This window comes from Fonsecaea multimorphosa (assembly GCF_000836435.1).
Source record: "Fonsecaea multimorphosa CBS 102226 unplaced genomic scaffold supercont1.14, whole genome shotgun sequence".
NCBI lineage: Eukaryota > Fungi > Ascomycota > Eurotiomycetes > Chaetothyriales > Herpotrichiellaceae > Fonsecaea > Fonsecaea multimorphosa.
Genome location: NW_015971648.1, coordinates 636837 through 661385, shown reverse-complemented (window position 1 = coordinate 661385; position 24549 = coordinate 636837). Strand labels below are relative to the sequence as shown.

General features: G+C 52.7%; 11 protein-coding genes across 11 annotated transcripts; 6 read left to right on the top strand and 5 right to left on the bottom strand.

Annotated features, from left to right (window-relative positions):
* Positions 1 to 521: 521 nt before the first annotated feature.
* On the top strand, positions 522 to 3278 carry Z520_07281 (uncharacterized protein; the record flags this gene model as incomplete). The annotated part of the gene is made up of 1 exon (XM_016777780.1): positions 522 to 3278. One exon carries the CDS (start codon positions 522 to 524, stop codon positions 3276 to 3278), a length of 2757 nt encoding a protein of 918 aa, XP_016631290.1.
* A 676-nt stretch (positions 3279 to 3954) lies between these two features.
* Positions 3955 to 5268, bottom strand: Z520_07280 (uncharacterized protein; the record flags this gene model as incomplete). The annotated part of the gene is made up of 1 exon (XM_016777779.1): positions 3955 to 5268. One exon carries the CDS (start codon positions 5266 to 5268, stop codon positions 3955 to 3957), a length of 1314 nt encoding a protein of 437 aa, XP_016631289.1.
* Positions 5269 to 6741: 1473 nt separating this feature from the next.
* On the top strand, positions 6742 to 7712 carry Z520_07279 (uncharacterized protein; the record flags this gene model as incomplete). The annotated part of the gene is made up of 2 exons (XM_016777778.1): positions 6742 to 7211; positions 7259 to 7712. 2 exons carry the CDS (start codon positions 6742 to 6744, stop codon positions 7710 to 7712), a joined length of 924 nt encoding a protein of 307 aa, XP_016631288.1.
* Positions 7713 to 8694: 982 nt separating this feature from the next.
* Positions 8695 to 9506, top strand: Z520_07278 (uncharacterized protein; the record flags this gene model as incomplete). The annotated part of the gene is made up of 2 exons (XM_016777777.1): positions 8695 to 8792; positions 8945 to 9506. The coding sequence occupies 2 exons, from the start codon at positions 8695 to 8697 to the stop codon at positions 9504 to 9506; spliced, it is 660 nt and encodes a 219-aa protein (XP_016631287.1).
* Positions 9507 to 10295: 789 nt separating this feature from the next.
* Positions 10296 to 11467, bottom strand: Z520_07277 (uncharacterized protein; the record flags this gene model as incomplete). Its single annotated transcript, XM_016777776.1, has 2 exons — positions 10296 to 10573; positions 10630 to 11467. 2 exons carry the CDS (start codon positions 11465 to 11467, stop codon positions 10296 to 10298), a joined length of 1116 nt encoding a protein of 371 aa, XP_016631286.1.
* Positions 11468 to 12421: 954 nt separating this feature from the next.
* Z520_07276 (40S ribosomal protein S7) lies at positions 12422 to 13133 on the top strand (the record flags this gene model as incomplete). Its single annotated transcript, XM_016777775.1, has 2 exons — positions 12422 to 12583; positions 12684 to 13133. 2 exons carry the CDS (start codon positions 12422 to 12424, stop codon positions 13131 to 13133), a joined length of 612 nt encoding a protein of 203 aa, XP_016631285.1.
* A 343-nt stretch (positions 13134 to 13476) lies between these two features.
* Positions 13477 to 14550, bottom strand: Z520_07275 (uncharacterized protein; the record flags this gene model as incomplete). Its single annotated transcript, XM_016777774.1, has 1 exon — positions 13477 to 14550. The coding sequence occupies one exon, from the start codon at positions 14548 to 14550 to the stop codon at positions 13477 to 13479; it is 1074 nt and encodes a 357-aa protein (XP_016631284.1).
* Positions 14551 to 14876: 326 nt separating this feature from the next.
* Positions 14877 to 16595, top strand: Z520_07274 (uncharacterized protein; the record flags this gene model as incomplete). Its single annotated transcript, XM_016777773.1, has 1 exon — positions 14877 to 16595. The coding sequence occupies one exon, from the start codon at positions 14877 to 14879 to the stop codon at positions 16593 to 16595; it is 1719 nt and encodes a 572-aa protein (XP_016631283.1).
* A 241-nt stretch (positions 16596 to 16836) lies between these two features.
* On the bottom strand, positions 16837 to 17412 carry Z520_07273 (uncharacterized protein; the record flags this gene model as incomplete). The annotated part of the gene is made up of 1 exon (XM_016777772.1): positions 16837 to 17412. One exon carries the CDS (start codon positions 17410 to 17412, stop codon positions 16837 to 16839), a length of 576 nt encoding a protein of 191 aa, XP_016631282.1.
* Positions 17413 to 17900: 488 nt separating this feature from the next.
* Positions 17901 to 19037, bottom strand: Z520_07272 (uncharacterized protein; the record flags this gene model as incomplete). Its single annotated transcript, XM_016777771.1, has 3 exons — positions 17901 to 18054; positions 18146 to 18825; positions 18885 to 19037. The coding sequence occupies 3 exons, from the start codon at positions 19035 to 19037 to the stop codon at positions 17901 to 17903; spliced, it is 987 nt and encodes a 328-aa protein (XP_016631281.1).
* A 2181-nt stretch (positions 19038 to 21218) lies between these two features.
* On the top strand, positions 21219 to 24155 carry Z520_07271 (uncharacterized protein; the record flags this gene model as incomplete). Its single annotated transcript, XM_016777770.1, has 3 exons — positions 21219 to 22368; positions 22563 to 22744; positions 22821 to 24155. The coding sequence occupies 3 exons, from the start codon at positions 21219 to 21221 to the stop codon at positions 24153 to 24155; spliced, it is 2667 nt and encodes an 888-aa protein (XP_016631280.1).
* Between the last annotated feature and the right edge of the window lie 394 nt (positions 24156 to 24549).

The window sequence follows — 24549 nt, the reverse complement described above, 5'->3', positions numbered from 1 at the left end:
GCTTTCGTGCTTCCATGCTCCCATGCTCTCACCTTCGTATACTCTTAACTCGATCGAATAGATAGTGCTCGCAGCGGGTCAAAATATTTACAATGTCATCATGACTTGTATCCACCTCCACCAGGTCTCGAGTACCGGTATGTACTACGTGCTCCTGCACAGTACCGAGTACCCGTGCGACGCGCAATCGTGGACTTAGGGGAATTCGCTCACGTGACCTCCGCTCTGGGTGACAATCCCGCACTCGGATTCCGGCCCATTCAGTAGTGTTAGTGGCAGTGGCCAGGGTCTACCCAGTATCCTGCCCAGTATCAGGCTACAACTTGGTAAATTCAATTCTTGAGGACAACATCTTTCCTTCACGACGCGAGCACCCTTCCACCTTCGTTTGAACATCCGCCGGAGTTCGACTGTCTGTTGCACTGTGTCGTATTTCCGCGGCTGCACCCAGTTTCAACTGCATGGAGGATTGTCCCCGTCTCTCCCTGATTTGTGGCAATAGCCAGTCATATTAGCCAAACATGCGTCCCCTCCGCTTCTTACTGCTACTCTTCTTCTTCGTCGCTCTACCTGTGGCACTGACCTTTTGGTCATTACTGGCTGCAAGTGCAAATGCTGTCGATTCGTTTCAGCCCGGTTTCGACACCAAATCTGGCCGCCTCAGGGCTTTCTTCTCGTTCTCGACCCCCTCCTCCCTATTCCCGCCTTCTGCGGTTATCAGCCTCACCAACGACAACTCAACCTTCTTCCTAGCCAGACCCGCTGCTTTCGGTCCCAGCCTTCCGTCAAAGGGTCTAAGTGGTCAGTTATGGGTCGGAAAAGGTTTCGGAGACGATGCTCTGCTGAAAGAGGAGAACATTCAAGTGGCGGGATGGGAATTGGGTTGCTCAGACGTCCCAGGGTGGGCTGAAGAGAAGGCAAAGAGCATCAAGCACCTGCCCGCAGTCGACCAAAGCCAGCCCAAGACTAAAGCACCGCGAAGCATAGACAACGATCGATCAGGCCGTGACGACGCCGAATCCCTGTCGGACGAGAGTTTCCCTGAAGACGACGGAACCGACGACTATTTACACCATCCTCTACCTGACTCGAACCCTGCAACACCCGGCGAACCAGGCGATCCTGCCAACGCCGATCTTTCAGACAAGAAACAGGCCACCCATGCCGACATCGAGTCATTGCAGGAGAGTGCCGACATTGCAGGCAAGATTGTCATGCTGAGCCGTGGCGGCTGCGGATTCTTGGAGAAAGTCAAATGGGCTCAACGCCGTGGCGGTATTGCCCTGATTGTTGGCGACAATGAGAAGGGAGCGCAATTGACAATCATGTACGCCAAGGGTGATACGTCGAATATAACAATCCCTGCACTATTCACTTCGTACACATCAGCGCATCTCTTATCTTCGCTGGTCCCTCAAGAAGATCTTGACGACGAAGATGCCAAATCCAAGGCACATGATAAGGCTACGACTGTCAATTCTGGTGCAGACCAGAAACAGCATGCGAATCAGCCCATCTTCACGTCCACAAAACCCGGAGCTACGAAACCGACTGCAGCTGCATCCGAGGAGGAGCCTGATGAGAGCTGGGTGAAGAACGTTCTCTCGGTCGTGGGTTTGGGAGATAACTCGCCATTCTCTCAACACGAGGACAGCCGTCGTCCCCCTAGCAGTGGCAACATCGATTGGGTCCTCCTGGAAGACTGGAAGGAAGAGGCTCGCCCAGATCTGAAGGACAGTAAGAACACAGCGACTGGTGTCGCCACAGCCGCCTCTTCCACGCTCAAGGCAAAGTCAACGAGTTCCAAACGGACTGGAGCGGATGATTTTGTGATTGGAGTGCAAGACTGGCGAGACACTGATCTCGTAGCACCGAAACCCACCACCACCTCACAGAACGCTCTCGAAGAGGCTGGTAAGGGCATGCCTACGGATTCCGCAAGCTCGGCGAAAGCTTCAACCAGTCCGGATGCAACTCTGAAAGGTGGTAGCATCACTCCCGGCAGTGGAGAATACGATCATGAAAAGTCGGAGCATCTGAATCGCTTCCAGCGAGGCCATGCGCAGTCGAATCGGATACCTGGCAGTTCTGGCATTCGTCAAAGCCAAGAAAAGGGCTCATGGTTCCATGTTTTCCGCTCTGGCCACGGAAAGAAAGAAGATTCGCAAGACAATGTACTTCTGAATGAAAAGGATAATCAGGGAAAGGAAAAGAGCTCGAAATCACCTTGCCCGGACGATGAGCATGACCAACCTGGTCTATGGGTCACCCTCACACCCACAAGTGTTTCTGCTAGTCCATTCGTCGACACACTTCTGGTCCTAGTGGTCAGTCCACTAGTCACGCTGACAGTGGTTTATACCCTTCTGCTTCTCCGCTCACGGATTCGACGTCGAAGATGGCGTGCACCAAAATCCCTAGTCGACCGACTACCGGTTCGCACTTATCACACTATGAGCACGACTTCGTCCACCACGTCTTCGCGGGTGGAATCTCCAGATGCTTCTTCACCTACTTCGCCACTGCTTATCTCCCCGAGCCACAATATGTCTCAACGACCTCGGCCGCGCTCACAGACCACCACGGGCATTTTTGCTGGTGGAAGTGTAGAAAGTAACCTTTCACAGTCTCGAAGCCCGCACACAGAAAAGCACACTGCAAAGCCGGCGAAACGGAAGCGCTACACAGGTCGACAAGTTGAATGCGTGGTATGTCTTGAAGAGTACGTGGACGGCGAAAGTCAAGTCATGTCCCTACCATGTGGGCATGAATTTCACGTCGATTGTATCACGCCTTGGCTTGTTACAAGGAGACGGACCTGCCCCATATGCAAGGGAGATGTTGTGAGGAGTATGGCGAGACAGGGAATGCAGCGGTATGATGACGACGAGGAAGAGGATGACGATGATATTGGCCGCGACAGTCTCGAAATCGGACGGAGGGAAGGTGAAAGCACGAGTGACGACGTCCAAAACCGTGTGGCTCAAACAGTGAACCAGGAACCAAGTGCAGCGATTCCGATTCCATCATTGAGTAGGGAAGACGAGGATGTGGAACGAGGGCAGGACCCAGACGTACCGCTTTCGGGCGGATCAGAATCACTGAGCTCAGAATCAACTATAACCCCCCAGAGACTGCGTCAAGACCATAGAAGAGGGACGGAGCGGCGCCGGGATCGAGAAGGACAATCCATGTGGAGAAATATGGTCTCTGCAAGTGTTGGCCGGCTCAGTGGAGATACATTATGGAGACAAACGCCTGCGGACCGGAGTCGGTGATCTGGCTCTTGGTTGCCTGGGTTTTGCATGTCTGGACAGGATATGAACTGGGCACTGCTGCAATATCTAGTGAAGGCCGTATGAACTTCCTCCGCGTCTCTACAATCCGCGAATTCGCAAATGACGGATGAGGCTCGCGTGTCGGGACATGAAGAGTAAAGCCATGATCCCAGATTCGACGTTGAATCTTCAGCCTAGTCAACAGCATACTGAGGTGAGCCTGAGCTTGGACTACGGAGCCCAAGGGGCCTAACTCCAGGTGATACATTCATTATCGCAAGGGAGCCATGACGACGGCTTGAGTCGCGGACTGTAATGAACACTGTGTAACAGGAGCGAGCATCTGTAGCTTGTATTTTCCCCCCCCCTACCACTACCAGGCAGGAACAGGATACTGCAATACTAGCCATTAAAGACGAAAAAAGAAGAAAGAAATCGTGGAGAGGATAATCAGAAAGAAGCGAGATGACTCAATTATTAATCGTTTCATTGCACAGGGTATATTCAAAAGTGCAGTAAGTACTGTACATCATAGGTATGAAAATCCGCACGACAGATTGCAGCAACATGTAGAATTGATCAAGATGAGGTGTCCTCCTGTTGTACGGCTCCGATAGATTCTTGTCCGTGTCCATCATTGAAGGCTCCCTTATCAATCCAGTGCGGCTCATTACTCTCATCTCACTCTTGGGAAAGGCGTCCAGTTGCCGGTACTGCTGGCCTTCCTCGTCGGCCTCAAATCTTGCGATGACCCTTTCTTCTTGACATTCAGCGGGGCGGGCTCCGTGACACCAGTGGGATGTTCCTCGTCGACCAGATAATGCCGTGTCGCAGCACTTACGCCGCTCAGATCTGGCTTGTAAGGTTGGAGATTGCTGGGCATGACCCATCCCTCGGGTGCTGGAATCTCGACTTTTTTCCCTGTCTCTGCATCGACCAGGAAGTGTCGTGCGGGGCGGATTTCGACGGCTTTGATGGGCTGTGTGTAGGTGTAGTAGTGGTGCACGTGGATTTCGCGGGTGATTTCTTCTTGCACGATCTCCTTGGTGTCCCGTTTGACGACCTCGTGTGTCACCGCTGGTCGGATAACCTCTTCAACTTCCGTGTGCTCGCTCTTTCCTGGCTTGAATCCGGTTGGGAGGAGGATCGCATGCTCGCTGTTCTTCTCTGAGGTGGAGTTGGGGCTGGGAGAGGTCACCGCTGTCGTCGTATCAGTGATGGGCACATGTGCAAAATATGAACTTGGAATGTGGTAGAGGGGATTCAGTGGAGAAGGATCGTTGGGTGCCAGAGGTTGATGGCGTGCTGCCCTGATCGGAGCAGGGCGCCCAGGAGAGCCAGCTGGAGATGACTTTTCGCTGTCAGAGTCTGTCTTTGGGCTTGGTTGCTCTGCTGGCGAGGACTTGGGTCTCAGAGACAGCGACGCATGAGTCGTCGAGGCGGCAGCAGACTTTGGCTCATCGGAGGACCCTTTCTTCGACTTGGGACGATCAATCGCCCCTGGGAGAGATTTCTTGCGGAGAGAGGACGACCGTCGAGGGACAACATGATCCGGCAGTCGGGGCAAGGGCGTGAGGTCTTTTGGATCCAGCGATGGTCGTCTTCGGGGAGGTGGAGCAATCTGCGACATTGCAGAAACGCTGGCAGACTTCTTCAACATCTGCTGCTGCGAAGGGCGCTTTTGGAGACGACTTCTTGAGCGAGTGTGGCGTGCAGTCTGAGTCTGCGCAGGATCATGACTGGGATTGAGGGCAGGATTAGCTGTAGCAGGCCGTGGAACCGGCTCTTGCCATTGGAGAGGAGCGCCGTGGTAACTATGGGTGAGGCTGAGATTTCGACTGTGGTTTGAATTCGAGCTGCGATGTCTTTGTTTCCCAGTCGTGGTGGTGGTGATGGTCTTGGTGCTGCTTGGGTGCATGACGTAGGGGAAGCATTTGGGGTCGCAGGCTGCGGGATCGTGATGCCTGCGCCGTTGAGTCGTTGCCGCCATCATGGCGCCTGATGCTTTTTTGTCTTTCGCAGCGACCAAATAAGAAAAAGTGGCTCTCTTGCTCCAGCCTATCGAGGATCTCGTACAGTTGCAGGTCTACCAAAAGAGAGACAACAGGAAGATCGATCGGGAGAGGTGCGAACAGAAACGGCGATTCAGAACACCTACCTACCTGTCCCCCAGGGCTCCCAACTCCCTTTTTCCCACGCTACTCACCTCCTGTTTGAGTCCTGGGTGAACTACTCTGTTCTACCCATCGACGGATCCCTCAAGCGACAGAAAAACAGCTTTTTTTCGCGTGGCTATGCCTGAATTGCCTAACCGTTCCACCTCGTCTAGAAGCTCGAAATGGGAGACCTTACCCAAGATGGCGCAAAGGCACAACGGTCGTCAGGGAAGATCCATGGACCGGACGTTGACTCGAGGGATTCACCATCCACAATGCCGTCGACACCTGCTCAGCGATTGGGCCATGACCCTGGGGCACCTTGGCTCATGCTTGACCGGCCACAATGGACTGACCCCAACCCACGCGGGAGCACAGAAGAGGCTTCGAGGGGGCTTTAGGGCTTTAGGGGAAGACGTTGTAGGGCCCCTTAGGCACAGGCTAGCCGGTCAGAGAGTGCCACAGTGGAATCGGTGGCGGGTGCTTGCAGGGGACTCAGGATTGGGCCGGCAGATCAAGGAAGACGCCCCCATCAACAATTGAACAGGGGTCAGATGAGGTCAGGAGAGGCTTTCCGCCTGTGGCTTGAAGCCCGAAAGTTGGGTTTTGACGATGGCTTGGGGAGCCACTGAAGGCTCTGTTTGGACCTCACGAGACATATCCTCGACCTGCCACAGGCCTCACTAGCCATCATGACGCAGACAGCAAGTTGTGCATCTCCACGCCTGTCCCGCCTTATGACGGAATTTCCAACACATCTGCGTGCCTATGAGGTGCTGTGGCTCAGCAACTCTCAACAGGACACAGGTTTTCCCCGCCTTATGCTCCCACAGCAACGAAATGTCTTGTCGTCACAGAAGGGCTCTGCTAAGACGATGGAAATAGATGCCTTCCATCCACGGAGATGCCCAGAAAAGGCCTGAACCACAGCTGCAATATGCGATCGGGATGATCAGGACTCCGCAAAGGCTTGTTCGGGACATCTGAATCCCTTCAAGCACCATCCAGCATCGGATCGACATGCAATAAGGGACTTTGATAGCCGAGATCAGATACCAATCGTCTGCGCCTGTGCGATATTCAGCGGGAAGGTCGATCCCTCTGACCTCACCATGGAGCTGTTGGCCCAAGCTTAGCCTTCTCCAGATGATATCACTGACATTATCTCATATAGGATATTCAGATGTATATAACGTAGCACTTTTTCAGGGATCCGGAACATCCCCAAATCTTTTTTTTTGAAGCAGATCACTTTGACACGAACTCCTCCGTTACTACCGAAAAGACAAAACCCTATCTCAGATACAATGGAAGCAGCAAGAGCAGCCGTCCAGAAGATCACGGGCAACCGGGGCCAGCACACCACGGTGGAAGAAACGGTTAACCCGGCAGTCACCCATGAGGCGATTAAACCTCACCGCCATGAAGAACATACCCAGGCAGTGGACCGGGAGGTGCATCAACATCACTACCACACAACAGTGCAGCCTCTCACCCATACCGAAAGACTTCCGGAGAAGCATCACCACAATATCTTGCCCGTAGAGCACCGGGAATTCCACCACGACAATGAAGAGGACACCAAGCAGAAGATCACGACTGAACTGGGTCGTTTCAAGGACCATTCGGTAACGCATGATACTCACCACACCCAGGCTGCTGCACCGACCGTCACTGGAGAGCACGTCCATCATCATGTCCACGAAACTGTGGTGCCTGTCGTTCACAAGGAGACCATCCAGCCTGAGGTTGTGCACACCACCGTGCCTATTCACGAGTTCGTCTCCACTCCCACCCTCGTGTAGCATTGACTAACCTTTGTAGAACACACCATGCCGCAGCTCAACATCATGGACTTTCGGCACTGCCTATGAAGACCCTAGATGAATTTAAAAAGGTTGGAGGTGTCCTCACCGGTGGCAGCCACTCTGCTCATGAAGAGTATGAGGGTGCACCCCGGCCATACAACGACAAGCTTTCCACGACCTTTGAGAAGCTTGAGGAGAAATTCCACGGCACTTCTTCCGATCATACCACCGGCAAGACCCATCGGCCAACCGACTCTGGTGTCGGGGGCGTGGGCAATGACCAGGTCAACAATGGTTCGCTGGGAACAGACAGGCACAATGTGGCTGGAAATGGAATTGATGTCGCCAATCGGCACACCGACGGCACTGGAAATCTGGCCACCACAGATGGAACTAAGCCCAGTATGGGCGATCGCATGAACCCTCGCACAGACGCTGACCGAGATGGAAAGGTTGGTGTGATGGACTAGGCTTAGGCGGGTGTGCGTGGAAGCGTGGAGTCATTGTCTTTTGGCTGTCAGTATCCCGGAAAATAACGAGTCTGTAGGGGTTTTTGTATCCATACAGCAACGAGAAATATCATGCATCGACGAACAAAAGCACTGTATTTACTCTCCGCCATTTGGCATGTTGTCAGCTACCGTCAACAATAAATATCTATATACACCGAAGGACGCCGGATTTAGCGGTGACTCGCATCTCTTCTCTCTCCGATGGTTTGTAGGATTATGAATCTTCTGTCTCCTCATCGCACGGGCAGCCTCGGCTAACAGAAGCTTTTTCTAACACTTTAGTTCCGCATCTCCTTGGCTAATACGTCTTTCGTCTATTGTTCTACTAGGTACACAATCTGAAGCTGATGCGGGGTTGTAGTCAACCGGACCACTCAGGACTTTGATTGGATTTGTTTCCGCGTTTAGGAGACCGTGGGGACGAAGTCCTTATGTGATTTCGAATACGCTCGGAGAAGAAACCGGGACATTGGGGCGGAGATTTCCATCCTCTACGGGTGGCTTCTGACGTTGATGCTATCTTTGTTGTTGAGAATTGAAGTATTTAATACTTAAGAGAGGAGAGGGATCCATTGAATTGAATCCCCGAATTCCATTCATCCCCGGTAATCACTTCCACTCGTTGTCGACATTTGAGACAACTACAGCTTCTATCGCAGAAGCATACAGATCGTCCCCATCGCTCTTTGTGTCTCTCTCGTCTCAGCCAGCCAGTCAACCACCATGTCCAACGAAGTCATTCTCTACGACCTCCCCTCTAAGGGAGGTTTCGGGTGGAGTTTGAACCCTTGGAAAAGTACGTCTTGTCTCTTCCCTCCTCACGCTTCTGGCCAGTATACTATAATATCCGGCAACAAGATGGGCATTGGAAAAAGAAAAACTCGTTCCGCCCACCTCCTCTTTGCAGGTGATTCATGACCTTCACCACTCGGTACTGACCATGGCGATGACAGCACGTCTCGTGCTCAACTACAAGGGCATCCCGTACAAGACGGAGTGGATCGAGTATCCGGATCTGAAACCGACGTTTTCAAAGTTGTAAGTGACGTCCCACCTACCTGGTGTCCATGGAATGATGAGAGATGCGTGCTGGGGCTTGTTGCGAGTGTCATGGGGTCGATGCAGATATCAATATCAACACGTATGGGCGGGTTGAAACAAAACTTACACACTGCCTCGATTTAATCTAGTGGCATCCCCGCGCACACCAGCGGGCCGTATGAATACACCTCACCGACCATCCGCCTGCCCTCGGGCGAATACGTGATGGAGTCGCGGGTCATCGCCGACAAACTGGAGCAACTCCACCCCTCACCCTCCTTGCACCTCGACTCGCCTTACCTGGCGCGCATGGAACAGCTCCTGCCCAAGATCCAGAACGCGGTCCGACCCATCTTCATGCCGCGGGTGCCCAAGACGTTCCTCAACCCGGTTTCGCGCGACTACTTTGTCGCCACGCGCGAGAAGGCCATCGGCATGTCGCTCGACGAGTACGCTTCCAAGAACACGGAGCAAGCGTGGGAGGACGTGAGGCCCTTGGTCAAGGAACTCGCGGGCGTGTACGCCGAAAATCCCCAGGGCCCGTTCTTGATGGGCAACGACGTCTCCTACGCCGATTTTATGGTCGTGGGATTTCTGAGGATGTTTGATCGCTTGGGCGCCGTGGATCAGCTTTTCGCCATGGACGGTGGTGAGAAGCTCAAGGAGGTTTATGGGGCTTGCGCCAAGTGGTTGGAGAGGGATACCTACTAAAGAAAAGGGATCTCGAGAGCGAAGTCCAGGTTCAAGATCGGTGGGTGGATGGGTGGGTTGCGGGCAGCATGTATTAAAATCTCGAGACGTGCTGCCTTCGCCCGTCCGTCTACGCACGAGTATTTGAACCGGCCGCCGCCGTTGTTCACCAGAAGAGGATAGTATCAATATAATATTTCGCTATTACATGCTCAATTCGGCTCCAATCTCTTTCCACTCCACCCCTACCTAGCTGTATTCCTGCTGATACCAACCGATACAATGGTCTCATTTGTAATGCCTCATGCAGCCCGCTAGGTAGGTTAAGTATAGGAGACAAATGCAAAACGCCCATGGCGGCCGCATTCGCCGCACGGCACGAAACCCAAAGAGGCAGGTTCCACAGGGGGCTTAGAAACCACAAAGTCGAATGCCCTTTGATGGGAGAAAACGACGAAGGGCAAGAAAAAGCGGTAAAATGTTCCCATCTCTACGCAAAGAGGAGGGTCAGGTCTACTTCCAGCATGGACTGGCTTTGAAAAAGAATAGGATACTACAGTGCTAGAGTCAAACAAAGTTGGACTTAGAAATGCAGAAAAGATACCCCCCCAGAGAGCTTAGTAGTTGTACATCTGTAGTCTGTACATGCCATTCCATTGAGATAATTGATTGCTAAACGAATTGAGCTTCGTATCTGCAACTGCTCTATTCGTAGAGGGGCGTCAGTCCTGCTTGCTGTCACTGCCGGAGGTGGATTCAACTGAACAAGACTCGACCGACGCCTGACTGGGCCTGCTCATGAGTGTCGCTCTAGAGCTGAATCACGACCTTGCCAAAGTTCTTCTGCTGCCACTGGTACTCGTACGCCTCTGGCGCATCCTTGAAGCTAAATGTCTTCTCGTCCACCACCGGGTGAATGTTGTTGGCGTCAATGGCACGACCCATGTCGATCAGTTGGGCCTTTGACCCGATCAAGATGCCGCGGATGATGCAGCCCGCAGACAAAGCGGCCAGCGTGCTGGGGTCGTCCTCGGCCTTGAAGCCGCCCAGGAAACCGATCACGGAAATCACACCTTCGAGTTTGATCGCTGTGCACAAGAGTCAGTAGAGGTGAAAGGAACGAGGGAAGAAACAGGTCACGGACCTTTCAGAGACTGAGCCATTGTGCCAGGCCCGCCGACCTCAATGATATGATCCACGCCTGCTTTTCCAGGAGAAAGGCTCTTCGCTGTCTCCCCCCAGTTCGGGTCCTTCTTGTAATTGAGCACAATGTCGGCTCCCAGCTTTTCCAACCGCTTGGCTTTCTCATCTGAAGACGTCGTTGCAATGACAGTGGCCCCGGCAGCCTTGGCGAACTGAATGGCGGCAAGTGAGACGCCGCCTGTTCCTTGCGTGAGGACCACCTCTCCAGGTTTCAAGGCTTTGGATACGAGACCGTAAAGCGCATTCCAAGACGTGAGCGGGGCGCAAGTCAAGGTCCCCGCCTCGGTTGGTGTCAGGTTTGACGGCGCGTGGACGAGGCCCGATGCTGGGAAGACGGCATACTTGCGCAGACAGCCGTGCTGGGTGCCGCCCAAGGTCGTGTTCATCATCTCTGCGGTAACCGGTCCGTATTGATGTGCTTGGGTAAACTGGGTGACCACCTTGTCGCCCTCTTCGAACTGAGTTACTTTAGAGCCCACTGCGAGAATTTTTCCCGCACCATCCGAGGCGGCAACACAGGGGAGGTTGAGCGGCAGCGGATACTGGCCCTGTACATTATGTCTCAGCTTTGGGGTCCTGTAGTTGTAGCGGTGCGCTTTTACCTTTGGGATCACGAGATCTCTATAGTTCAGAGACACTGCTTGGATCTGAACCAAGCAGTCGTTCTCGCCGAGCTCTGGGACGGGGTAGTCTTCGACAAGTTTGAGGTTTCCCCATCCCGGCGTCTCGGGGTTCGTGCCTTGGATGACCCAGGCAGGGGTAGTTTTGGGAAGAGACATATTGGGAATTGTGGTTCGGTGAAGTATTCACGAGAGGGAAATGAAGAATTCGGGAGATGAAAAGATAGCCTGAGATAGTATACAAGCTCGAATTCGATGGTCAAGGTCACTACTGGGTACACGACATGCAAACCTTGTACTTATATATATGAAGTCACACCAGTGTCGTACATACTTTTATATGCTCCTTACGTATAAAACCCCAACGACGAAGACGACGGCTTATCTCCGGGCAGATGGGTGTGAATGGCTGGAGATCCGGCAGAGGACGGTCACCACCCACATCCTTCAAATTCCGGTCCAATGCCCTAAACGGTGGGGTTAAATGAACTGTTTGTCCCTGGCTGCCGAATTTCGAACGGTCTTGGTAATTTTGACGTTTCGCGCCTGACGCAACGCAGCTTGCAAAATATGGGGCCAAAGGTGCTCGGATGACAAACTCGTGTCATGACTCGTGTCATGGAATGGAGCTCCTTGTACGGTCTGCTTGTACGTCGTGGATCCCTTCTCCGGGCCTCAAAATCCGTGAGAACTCCAGCGGCCAGAACAGGAAGAGCGTCCCGGCGTTCTCGGTAGTGGAGTTATTGAATACCTGAAAGAGACTCAGAATTTATCAGCAGCCGATAGGGGCGTGTCTAAACTCCATCATTTGTAAGGAGTGGCAATGTGAGTGCTGTTAGTGGTGGTGAGGTGGTGGTGTTTTTTACGGTAAAAGTCACTACGGTTGGGCATAGAACATCAGGTGCAGATCATACGGCGAAGCATGCATCTCTCATGTGCTCCTTCCATTTTGGGATTTTAGGGCAACGCACGAAAATCTTGGCAGACTCCCAGAAATTGCGGATTGAGGCCCCGATCACTGTCGACACACTCACAAGGCTTTCAACCACCAACCTTCATTCCCCTGGGACAACCACAGATTGCGAATCACTTGACACCTCTCAAGTCGCAATCATGTCTCAACCTGCCCTCAACAAGATCGCCCACAATAGCCCGTCGAGGCAACATCCTTCCGAGCTGGAAACCAGCATCGCGACCGCTCTCTATGAACTCGAGACCAACATCCCCGACCTCAAGGTTGCCTTGAGACCGCTTCAGTTCGTGTCTGCTCGCGAGGTATGAACACTCAACGTTCCTATCAAGCAGAGTCTTCTAGGCCGCTGCAACGTCCTGGGAAGAGGTGAACAAGCCGCTAACAAGTTTTTCTGTCATCCAGCTCGAAGTCGGCCATGGCAAGCGCGCCGTTGTCATCTTCGTGCCCGTGCCTCTCCTTGCAGGCTTCCACAAGGTCCAACAACGCCTGACCCGCGAACTTGAGAAGAAGTTCTCCGACCGCCATGTCTTGATCCTCGCCTCGCGCCGCATCCTTCCCCGCCCCAAGCGTTCCAACCGTTCCCGCACCAGCCAGACCCAGAAGCGTCCGCGAAGCCGTACTCTGACCGCTGTCCACGATGCCATCCTTGCGGATGTCGTCTACCCTGTTGAGATTGTGGGCAAGAGATTGAGGACCAAGGAGGACGGAAGCAAGGTGTTGAAGGTCATTTTGGACGAGAAGGAGCGGGGCGGTGTGGACTACAGACTCGACACCTACTCTGAGGTGTACCGAAAGTTGACTGGACGTGTTTGCGGCTTCGAATTCCCCATGAGCAGCTCCACCGACTTCTAGATGATCAGAGGGGAGGCAAGATGAGCAGAATGCAGAAGATCAGGCTGGGCGGTGTGGCTATGATACAAGAGAGTCTGGAGTGCAAGGATGCATTCGGGGCGGAGGACGGTCGGTCTCTTTCATCCCTCCCTGGGAAGTCTCGTTGTATGCATGGAACGGGTCTCTGTGGTGTGCTACAGGGAATATTGTGCTTGGATCGAGCCAAACACGGAATGCCACTCAGTTGAGGGCTGAAATCCGCAGCAGAAGCGCCCAGCAGATATGTTTCGAGCGAGAAATAGAAGACAAAATGTGTTCAAATTGCCCATGGGCCCTTTTTGTTGAGTTTTGTACAGGATTACTGCTACATGAATTCTCCACCGCCTAGTATATCCTTCATATTGACATTCCCACTTCCTCTTTCCAAGGGCTGTGGTTGCCCCTGGCCAGCCTTCCACCCGATCATGTAAATCACTCGAAAAGTGGCTGGTATTCTATCCTTTTCGTCCTCTTTGCAATGCAATTCTCTGTATATGGCTTCATTCGCCAACAACACATCCCGGCTCATGGGACCGCCCATAGACTTGAGGATCGCGTTTCCCTCGCCCATGGCTTGAATATCCGTCATCAAAGCAAACGTGTCGGGATATTCGACTATGATATCGTCGACATCGACGGTCAGGAGCTTGAACCCAGCTCGACCGAGCAAGTTCCCCACGTCTCTGACGTCTGCTAAGGGGGATATATGCGGTGAAACGCCGCCATGGCGCTCAAGGTCGGCCAATTGCAGCGACGAGCGTAATTCGAAGAGGGTGTCTCCGCCGAACATGGCAGCGAGGAATGGGGCATCGGGTTTGAGGATGTTGTTTATGCTTGATAGCACCGAAGGGAGGTCGTTGATCCAATGGAGGGACAGAGAAGAAACAACAGCGTCGAAAGTGTTGGTCTCATAAGGCAGGGTCTCCAGAGATGGGAGGACTTCTTGAGAGATGGGGACTGCGGGTGCAGGTAGCGAATCGTCACGGTGGAGGGCTGTGGGAGAAGTGTCCGCGCAGGTGAGATGATGTATCCGTTCCGAGAGAGGAACTTTGGCATCTGCTGCTCCTTCTGGCAGTTCTGGCGCAATCAACGGTGGCTTTGACAGTGCTCGTGCGATATTGCAGCTGTTGGCACCCAAGTCAAGCACACGAGGGAATTCGCGATTGATGTCGAGGAGTCGGTCGACGAGCCGCTGGGCCACTTCGTCTTTCAGATAATCGACCTTGCGGCTGTATTCTGCATTTGCAGCCGCCCGTTCTTTCTGGAGGTACTTCACATTCTCATTGAAGATCTGGAGAGTTGGGGCGCCCGGCGAGTGTATGGCGTATGGCCTGCGGAAGTGAGGACGCCGTCGTAGAGCTGAAGTGGGAAGCCAGGGCCGTAGCGCTGGTGGCTTCATTGTGGGATGTCTCTGGTACAATGCTGCCAGATCACCTCGTTGACCTGGTGGTGGAAGAGAAAGTCATTCTCATCGTCTGGTTCTTCAAGTTCTGCGACATGATGTCAACATCGATTCCTCGCCGTGATTCGTCGAGGAAGGTCTGCCGCAACCGCGTCTGACCGCGTCTGTTTCGGCTGGAGAGATGAACGTCTCGACAAAAGATGAAGAGAAGGTAGGTCGGTATTTTCTACGGTTCAAGTCAATGCGACAGACAGATTTGTTTGTTGTTCCATGGAGTTGTGCCGATTTTGAATGCACATTGGGCCCAAGTCGGTGCCCTGACAATGGCATTCCCTTACACCTTCGTCTCATGCCCCTGCTCAGACGCATCCAATAGAGCGTTGAAGTCGAAGCGATCCTCTCGCGATGTCGACTTGGAGGGAGTCCAAGACGGCGAAGAGACCTTTGATCCGCGACATCCACGTTCTGCCTTCTCTCTATTTCCCCCAGAGCATTTGTTGTACTGCGAAGAATGTCACGAGATCAAATGCCCTCGCTGTGTGACCGAAGAGATCAGTGCCACCTACTGCCCAGACTGTCTCTTTGAGAGCCCCAGGGTTATGGTGAGGAGCGAAGGGAACAGGTGCCCTCGAAATTGCTATCATTGCCCCATATGCACGTCTCAGATGATCACCACTTCCATCGGCGACCCAAAAGACGGCCCATTCATCCTCAACTGCAACTATTGCATGTGGAGCACCCTTGATGTTGGTATCAAGCTCGATAAAGCCACCGGCGTCCGCGGCCAGCTTGATGAGATTGCAAATGGAGGCAAACGCAAGACTTCGGCGGCGAAAAGCCCGCTATTCCAAGAGGATCCTGCCCGCAAATCATCACTCTCGCGGCCTCCTTTATCCCCAGAAGAAGTAGGGGAGCTCGTTGAGACTGAAGGACAAATCAAGTCACAACCTTCTTTAGATCCAACGGCGAGGTTCACTGCTCTGAAGTCGTTCTACAAGGAACAAATCGCCGAATCTTCAGCAACGGACGCGGGCTTTCCCACATCTGCGCTGGACATGGCCTACTCTTCCCCGTCATCACTTCAACGTATCATGAACATCTATACCAACAGAGAAAACTCGCTCAAACGGGCTCGACAGAAGCTTACAATCATGCGAGAAGCACGGACAGCGAGTGAAGGACTCAAATGGTATGACCCGCAAAATTCCACGCCTTGCGAATACGACGAGACCACAACCATGGCACAAAGAGCCTTACAAAACCCCTCCTTCATTGGCAACCCCGAAGCCCGCACCGTCTCGGACCTCAGACCCATGCCCACACTTATGCGCACAAAACGATCCAAGCGCTGTGCAACCTGCAAACACATCCTCACTCGGCCTGAACTGAAGATCTCATCTGCGCGGTACCGCATCAAACTGATCGCGCTCAGCTATATCCCATTCGTGACGATAAAGCCGCTCCCCGTTCCAGGTGGCTTGTCCCCTTCAGGGCCCGACGGAAGCGATGTCGTCCTTGCGGCCGGAAAGCCCGTCCAGTTTATAATGACACTGCGCAATCCGCTGTTTGATGATGTAAATGTCAGCCTGGGAAGCCCTAGCGTGACGCCGGGGAAGCATGGACATCGGGTCACTATCTTGTGTCCACAATTCCAGATCGGGAAGAATAGCGACGCCTGGGACGATGCACTCAACAACCCTCCGACTCAAGCAACGGGAGGCACTAACAACACAGCGGGCGGAGAACAAATCGCGGGTAAACTCTACGACCAGGGCCGGAATTGGGCGAGCGTGGTGATTGAGATTATTCCCGCCAGCATTCTGAGAAACGAAGGCGAGGAGCTGGACGAGGATGAAGATGTCATTGAAATCCCTATCAGAGTCAGGCTTGAATGGACGGTTACCGAAGATGAGACTGCAGGGATCGTGGAGAGAAGGAAACGGGAGAGGGACAAGGTGCTCGAAGATGGCGAGGAGGCGGATGATGGGAAGAGAGAACTGAGTTATTGGATGGTCCTTGGCATTGGAAGGGTCGATTGTTGATGTGCAAGCCACGCGGTTGATAGGCGTCAGGTCTCAAAAAGATACCCTATCCTTGAATGGATTGAATCTCCTGCCAGCGATCATTTGACTGAACACTGCATTGTCCATTCGTCTATGTCTTTTGCACCTTGCCAGGGAGCAGGCTTTTCTGCATGCCACCCGTGCATACAACCTTCCATAACATCTTTCTGCGCCATGATAGGAGGCAACGGATGGGAAGAATCTGTCATCGACACGTCCTTCATACCGTCCGTCGATCACACATGACCCTCACAATCCCACCCACGCCCACGACCTCCGTCAGCTTCTCATGCCAGCTCAACAGCACACTCATAACCTGACCACCTCCGCCTTCTCCAAAATTCCTCGATTGAATCTGACTGAACCCCGTGCCGGTCGCCTGCGGACTCACTCCCTTGCCACTAGTTGTTCCGCTCCCGCTGGCCATGCCCTTGTATATGTACTTCATCAAGGTATCACCCAATGCCGTTCCACCCGGCTGTTTCAACATCTCCGTCAGTATCCGACTGACATCGCTCTGCCTTATCCCCTGTAGCACTTCCAAGACGGTGGTGAGGTGGACTTGCTTTGCGCCCTCATCACCTGCTAGAGGGGCGGTTTCCAGCGCCGATTGTAGGGCACCCAGACTGTCACCGGCGCGAAGGAGTTGCCGGACCTGTTGGCCTATCTGTGCGGATTCGGAGGATGTGGAGGGCGCGGGTAGATTGGCCGGGAGAAGAGTGGAAAGAGGAAAGTTCAGAGCGGATTCAGGATCGTAGGCGTCGACGTTTATTGTGCGCCAGTTTATGTTGGCCATCGTGAGAGCGTGGTGCAGTCCTGCTGCTTATGCCTGGCCGTTGGTGGGGGAAGGAATGAGAACGTGGGCTCTGTTGGCAGCTGTGGCTTTGGAAATCGTGGAACAGGCGGGTAGGATAAGCATCCAGATTATGGCGCTAGAGTTTGTACTTCAGGTCACTTATAGGGAGAGACCACCGTGTCGTTGTGTAGTTGTTGCGAGGTTCAATGGAAAGTGGTTCAAGCAACGAAGCGGGACAAGAGCGAAGCACTAAGGTTGCTCACTGGGGTTACGTAATATACGCCAAGACTCTCCAAGGCTCGGCTGCAGCCTTGCGCCCTCGCACCTTCTAAGCTCCTCCCGACTCCTTCTTACGCCAATCCTCGTTCACTACAGAACGTATGGCGTCCGTCTGAGTTACTACCTCAATGCTCGTCATGCCTTCGCTGTCTGTGGCAAATTCTGGTTGAAGCTTTCAACAGTCAATATGGTTCTTTTCGGCAGAAGTTTCACAAGTCATACAATACGAAGCCTGGTCTCTCATCCTGTCCTTGCTTATTGAGACCCCAGGCATAGGGGCTGTCATCGTGCACTGTGGTCCTCCTTAAATCTCGCCGGTACTTTCCAGCGAATGATCCACCTTCAGCTCGATGCATAACACATCTAAATATCGAGTTAGCACTGCGCGAAAGAGACGATCATTTGAAAGACCGTGGGAGATATGATACATCTGGGTGGGAGATGATCAACTTACGTGTTGTCCCAGATAATCAAGTCACCAGGGTCGTTCCATGGAATGCTTATGGTATACTTGTCCTGCGTCGCATGCGCCATAAGCTTGTCCATAAGCTCCTTCGATTTCTCTGGAGGTACATCCACGATATGATCCATGTGAGCGGCAATATAAAGATTCATCCGACCTGATGGTTCGTGCTTCTGCACAAGGCGATGTCTGTGCATTGGAAAGTTGTTCACATCGACATCCTTGAAATAATCCGGTGCTGCCTTCTTGCGTGACGAGTAGAGGGAATGGGCGCCAATATAATTCTTTTCCAAAAGCTCGGCCTTCAAATCGGGGTCCAACTCGTCAAATGCCGTCCGCGTGTCAGCAAATCCGGTATTGCCACCAGTGTTGGGTGGTGGCAGTTCGTGGGCCTTCAAGATCGAGTACGACGCCCTTCGAGGATTGAAAGAAGAATCGACGTGGTACAGGGCGTTGCCCTTGTTGTATTGTGCACGGGGACTATCTGGTGAGAGAACAGTGTTCGTGTCGGGATCGATATTTCCGGCGTCAAAAAGCTCATAGTATTCATATCGTGGCTTTCTCCCATTGGTCATGTACGGCCTGATGTCGTCCAACTCGCCAAATCGGCGAGAAAATTCAACGTGCCCTTTGTCGTCGAGGCCAGTCTTCCGGAACACAATCACACCATACTATAAAAGCAGTCAGAGCCTTGTCAATTGCAACGACTACAGTCTATCTCCAGATTTACCTTCGCGGAAGCGGCCAGGATCTCCCTGAACACGTCGTCTGGAATTGGCTTGGAGAAATCAACCCCTTCAATCTCGGCCGCGAAGGTTGGGTGCAGCTTCTTGATCTGAATTTTGTTGAACTCGGTCTCTGGCGTTAGGAGAAGTCCAGGCATTGTGCCGACTGTCAAAATCTCTGGAGTACAAAGTTTCACTATTGATGGTTGGCCAGGCACACTTGAGCGGCGCAGCAACCAGATGGCAGGACCATCATTTGGTCATTTGTCTTATATCTTGTTGAGTAGACTCTCCGCGTCAGAGCAGGTGTTCGGCAATTCTCCGTCAATTCTGGATGCATCTGCCGAAGCCCCATGTCAGCACCTGTTGACTCTCAAGACTGTCAGCCTCGAGGTTCCCCACAGAAGACAGTGGACGAAGTGTGCGGGGAAGGTTGGAAGATCCATTATTTCATATGGAGGCAATGGAGAAGAACCGACACTGTTCGCTCAACGCCTACAAATCTGTTGCCTGGACTGGGAGCTCCGGGGAAATCCGATGCCACTGGCCTGCACCACACATGGACGGCTGGGATGTCTGACTTCGATAATACCGGTTTCCGACGTCCGAATGTGTTTTATCTTAGGCTTTCAGCCCATGCCACTTTTGGTTACTGAACTTCGGACGACTGCTCTCGCAGTGAGTTTTTGTGCACAGTCGCATACTCACCTATGCCGGCCAACAATCATGGCTTCCTTGCGGTCAGCGCGCAGGTGGTAGACTCCTTTCGACCATACGTTGCCAATGTCTTGGAGATCTAGAATCGAGATCCAGAGCACCGCGATATGCGGTGAATGTTCCAAAGAAAATAGGGTCAATAACCCGATCCTTGACGCTGTGAGTGATCTGGACATGATAAGACAATTCTCTTCACCAGTATGGGATTCAAGGCGCCATATTTGAAGCACACCTTGAGTGTGCTGTCCTGTTTGCAGCAGGTAAGAATGGCCGCGAGTGAATTTGACAGTTGAGGTTGCTTGCAGTACGGAACAAAGACAAAGATCAAGCAGAGTCTTTCAAAGCATGTCACTCTAACCGCAGGTGCTTTGCTGGAATTGACAAACTTCAAGAGAAGTTTCAGATGACAGCAAACAGTGCGTATTCACTCAGGGTGAAGGCAGCCGCCTGGATAAGAGCTGAGTCTGTTCCCAGCACCCTTAGTGACAGGCTTTTCTCTTCCGCCTAGTCTTCACTGCCATGTCACTGTGATGCTGCACTTCCAGGTCGTCACTCATTCCTCAGTGACATGAAGTGAAAATTTTTCTCAGTAAGTGAAGATGGACTTGTGTGCCTAATATATATCCCACGACCTTCTTGGATTTCTGAACTTCCTCTTCCGTATGTCCCCCACACACGAACAGATTTGAGAATCGACGAGGACTATCAACGCTCGCTAATCAACCCCAATGGCTCCTCTCGTTAACTTCGTTCTCTTTGCTCTCATCGCCAGCCTGCTCGGCTTTGTCCAAGCAGAGCAACTCGGTTCTAACATCAAGCGTGTCGACCTGGATGTCGACTGCCCTGTCTGTGGCAATGGGTCTGCTAACCCTGGTATGTCTTTCCAAGTGTTTCGAAGTGGTGTATTGATGTGGTGGCTAGGCCCTCACCCTTGGGAAGACTGGAGCATAGGTGGCAGTGCAACAAGCAGATCCTCTGTTGTAGCTACTCCTTCCTCAGGTGGCATCACTTCTTCATCTGTGGCCTTCGATGGGACGGTAACCTCTACATCTGTTGTTGGTACTGAAACAACCATTGCAACAGTATTCACGGTTGAGGCACCCTCTACATCAGAGGGTTCAGTTGAGACATCTTTTACAACTGTGGTCACGGTTGATACCCACACTGTTACAGTAATTCCAGTTGAGACCTCTACATCGGGAAGTTCGGTTAAGACGTCTTTTACGACTGTTGTTACGGTTGATACGCGCACTTTGACAGTGGTTCCGGTTCAGACATCCGTGAGCGGACCAGCCCCCAACCCATCAACCTCAGCGACTTCATCCACTTCTGTCACAGCAACTCTGCCTTTGGGTTCTCCCTTGGGGTCGTCCTCTGCTGGCTCGACGAGTGCAGGAGTTGCGCCACCTGTTAATACCTCTTCGTCGACTTCGCGTCCCTCCATTATGCAGTCGATCAGCAGCAACAACTCTTCTATGTCGAGTCGACCGGTACCTAGCGGTTCTACCAATCGTACATCCCCAGCTCAGATGACCTCAGTCTTGCCTCCCACCTCCATGTCTTCATTCCAAGGCTCAATGTCTGTTGTCTCGCAGTCAAATCATACGGAGTCTCAAGCCACGATGTCTTTTGCGAGCTCGTCAAACTTTTCGCAGCCTATTACTCTACCGAGCATGACTGTGTCCTTTGCAAACAGAACATCGAGCTTAACTTCGCCATTTCCTACAAACAGCACCTCGAGCACAGTCCGACCATCCCCGGCAAATAGCACATCGAGCATGCTTCCATCCTTTCCAGCCAACAGAACATCGAGCGTCGCTGCGTCGTTCTCCGTGAACAGTAGCACTCCGCAAAGTACACTGTCAGCACAAGCCCCATTCGCAAATCGCAGCTCATCAAGTGTGAGCTCACTCTCGATTGCCTTGCCTTCGAATGTGACTGCCGGAGCTGAAATCACAACATCGTTCACGAGTACGGTTGATCTAAGTTCCACAACATTCATTACGGTCATTCGAACCACAATCAGCATTGTACAAGTTTCATCAACGACTCAGGCTGCTGGTCCTGGTGTTGCTTCGTCGGTCTCGCGGTCGTCATCAGTTGTTGGAGCATCTGGTTCTGGATCAAGCTCGTCTTCTGCCAGTGGGACGCAATCGAGTACAAGCGAGAAGAGCTCCTCTTCTAGCATTGTCTCCAGCTTGGCATCAATGTCTGGCTCAAGCTCATCTTCCAGCGTCACGATTACTCCCCTGCCTGGAATCACGACACCTCCTCCTCCAGCCACTCCAACGCTGCCCACCGTGTCTCTGATTGGCAAAATGCCGTGCATCTATACTTACTCGTTCAACCATTCGACATCACTCACGTACGATCTTGACCCATGGTGCTGGGCCTGGTCCTGGTATGGGGAAAGTACAACGTTGATATCGGGAACGGTTGTGGCTGAAAGCACGGCCAATTGCGCGTGCCCTGTTTGCGCCCTTGCAGACCCCTTATGCTATGACCAGAAGCCGTCAGGTTCCAGTTGTGCCGATGGCTGGATTTGCTCTGTGACCACTTCCTCTGGGCAATCAGGCGTTGTATATTCGCTCCCTACTGGCTTCGTTTATGACACAACTACGCCGGATCCATGGAGCATTACGACCGAGTCAGGCGTGAGCAGGACCAGCGGCAGCAGCAGCGTCACGGCGGTCACATGGAGTGCAACGCTTACACACAGCACTCGAAGCATCCAGGGTGGTTACATTGACTTTCCGTTTTGGTCATGGAGTTGTATCGGGCCTCTGTGCAAAGGTGGTTGTGGAGATGTCCTCGACTGGGTTGGATCCATGGCTGGTTGCATCTTTAGCTTGGGACGGTCATGCAAGAGACCATGCGGTGGTCAGGGTTCTGATGGGTTTTCACTTCCACCGGTGCGCATTCCAAATTTCTCCCTGCGACCTTCCAAGTGATACTGATTGATGCAGATTCCCATTCTTCCTCCCATTCCTGGTGCTGTGCCCGAGGCATCACTGACCCTGCCAACGACCCATTGTACAGCATCGCCTTGTACAAACAGTCCATCAACCAATCCGTCGTCTACAGCAACCACGACTTCTCGAAACTCGTCGACTACCTCAAGCTCGTCCTCGTCCTGTTCATCAACGGCGTACACTGATTGCATGGACATCTGCTCGACTGTGAGCTCGAATGGAACTGCCTCTGCCACTCAAACGTGCAGCCAGTATTGTGCGACTGTTACGCGGTGCTCTGGAACAGACACATCTACGACATTCACCGTAAACGCCACTACAAGCGCTCCGGCCTGCACAGTCAGCCCCTGGTGGAATGACCCGTCCATTTCTTCTGAGATTGCCTCGTGGATCACTCAGTTTCCACCAATCCCCGACAACGCGACTGTGCAATTTGGTACTGTCAGCTTCGCGTCAAACACTACGCAGACTATGGGCAATACGACCTCCAGCACTGTCATGAGGACGTCAAATTCGACATCATTGACGACTCACAATTCGACTATCTCTTCTCCCAGCTCGACCACCTCCTCTCACACTTCGACCATTTCCAGCCCTCCTATCACCACGACAACGATCCCGAGCAGCCTACAGGACTTCACCGTTTTGGCCACAGATAATAACGGCGACGTGTTCAGTGAAGTGTATTCCGGAGGTACGATGATATCGTCTACACTTATCTCCTCGAGATTACTCCCCACGTTGGGACCAAGCGGCCCGTGGTCGTTTGGATCATCTGGAGTCTCTCTGGTGAGTAGAACCACGTCGACTCCCCCAATATCTGTCGGCTCTGGCGCACATCCAACCCTCACAAGTATGACGGTGAGCTACAGCGAAGTCTCGATATTCACTTGTGACGGCGTGGCTGCCTTTGGTGGGAGCGCAAGCTGTACAGACTCGTGGGGGCTCGAAACTGTGTCAACCACTGTCCCTCCTGCATCCGAGCAAACCTCATACTGTGCCCATTGGACTGCGTTCACCACCACTACGAGCCCAGCGAAGGCTGGTGTGCTGAACTGTGCTACCCCTGTCAGCGGGAAAGCCACAAGTACGGTTGCCACTACGTGGAACTCGGGTCTTCCCTTCTCGCCTTTCCAGTTGGACGAAGGCCCGATCTCCAACTTTTGCCAGAGTCTGGTTGATCGGAACATCGTTATTTACCAGGGGCTTGAAGTCACATCTGCATCAAGCTCAGGGGTCGTGTCACCGGGAGAATGTGACCTGTTTCCATCGGATGGAAACTCGAAATTCGACTACGAGCTGACCATCGGTCTCGCCTTTGACTTCAACGGATGTGCTTCGCCAACAGGCACACCATATGTCAACGGTATTTCCATGAAGGCTTATGGCAAAGACAAGTGTGTCTCAAACTTCATGAGTCAGCTCAATGACAAGTGTGAATTCTCGGACTCGGATGCAAAGAAGAGAGGCCTTGGTCAATGGACCAAGGTTGGGGGCATGTACTTTGAGGACTGCATGCGATGGACAATCATCGCTGCGAGAAATGATTTGTCGCCACCAGACACTGTTGATGGAGATCTTCAGTAAGGTGGACTGGTCTTTTTTTCTCTTTTCTACCGCTTTTGCCTGTTCAGCGCAAAGTTGACCTTGAGGAGGATAGTTTGGGGGGTGTCTCAGGAGACTGCAGACTGCTTTTCGTGAAGCTGTTTGGCTAGACGGTGAAATGCAGAGGCAGAAGAGCTACAGATAATAGCATCGCGTGTGTTGAGCTAAAATTCTCCTTTACCTTGACCATCTCAGATTCTTCCCGTCCTCCGGACTTAACTCCAGCTTGCCTTTCTCCATTTCCAGCACCAGGACCAAAGTGACAGGCACTCGTTTCTCCCGCCAATCTGATACGAGCAGTAGGGCAGTCCGTCACGACGGAGCTGGATCTCAACTCAGTCTGTGCGCTGCACGTGCTGCTCCGATGGAATGCAAA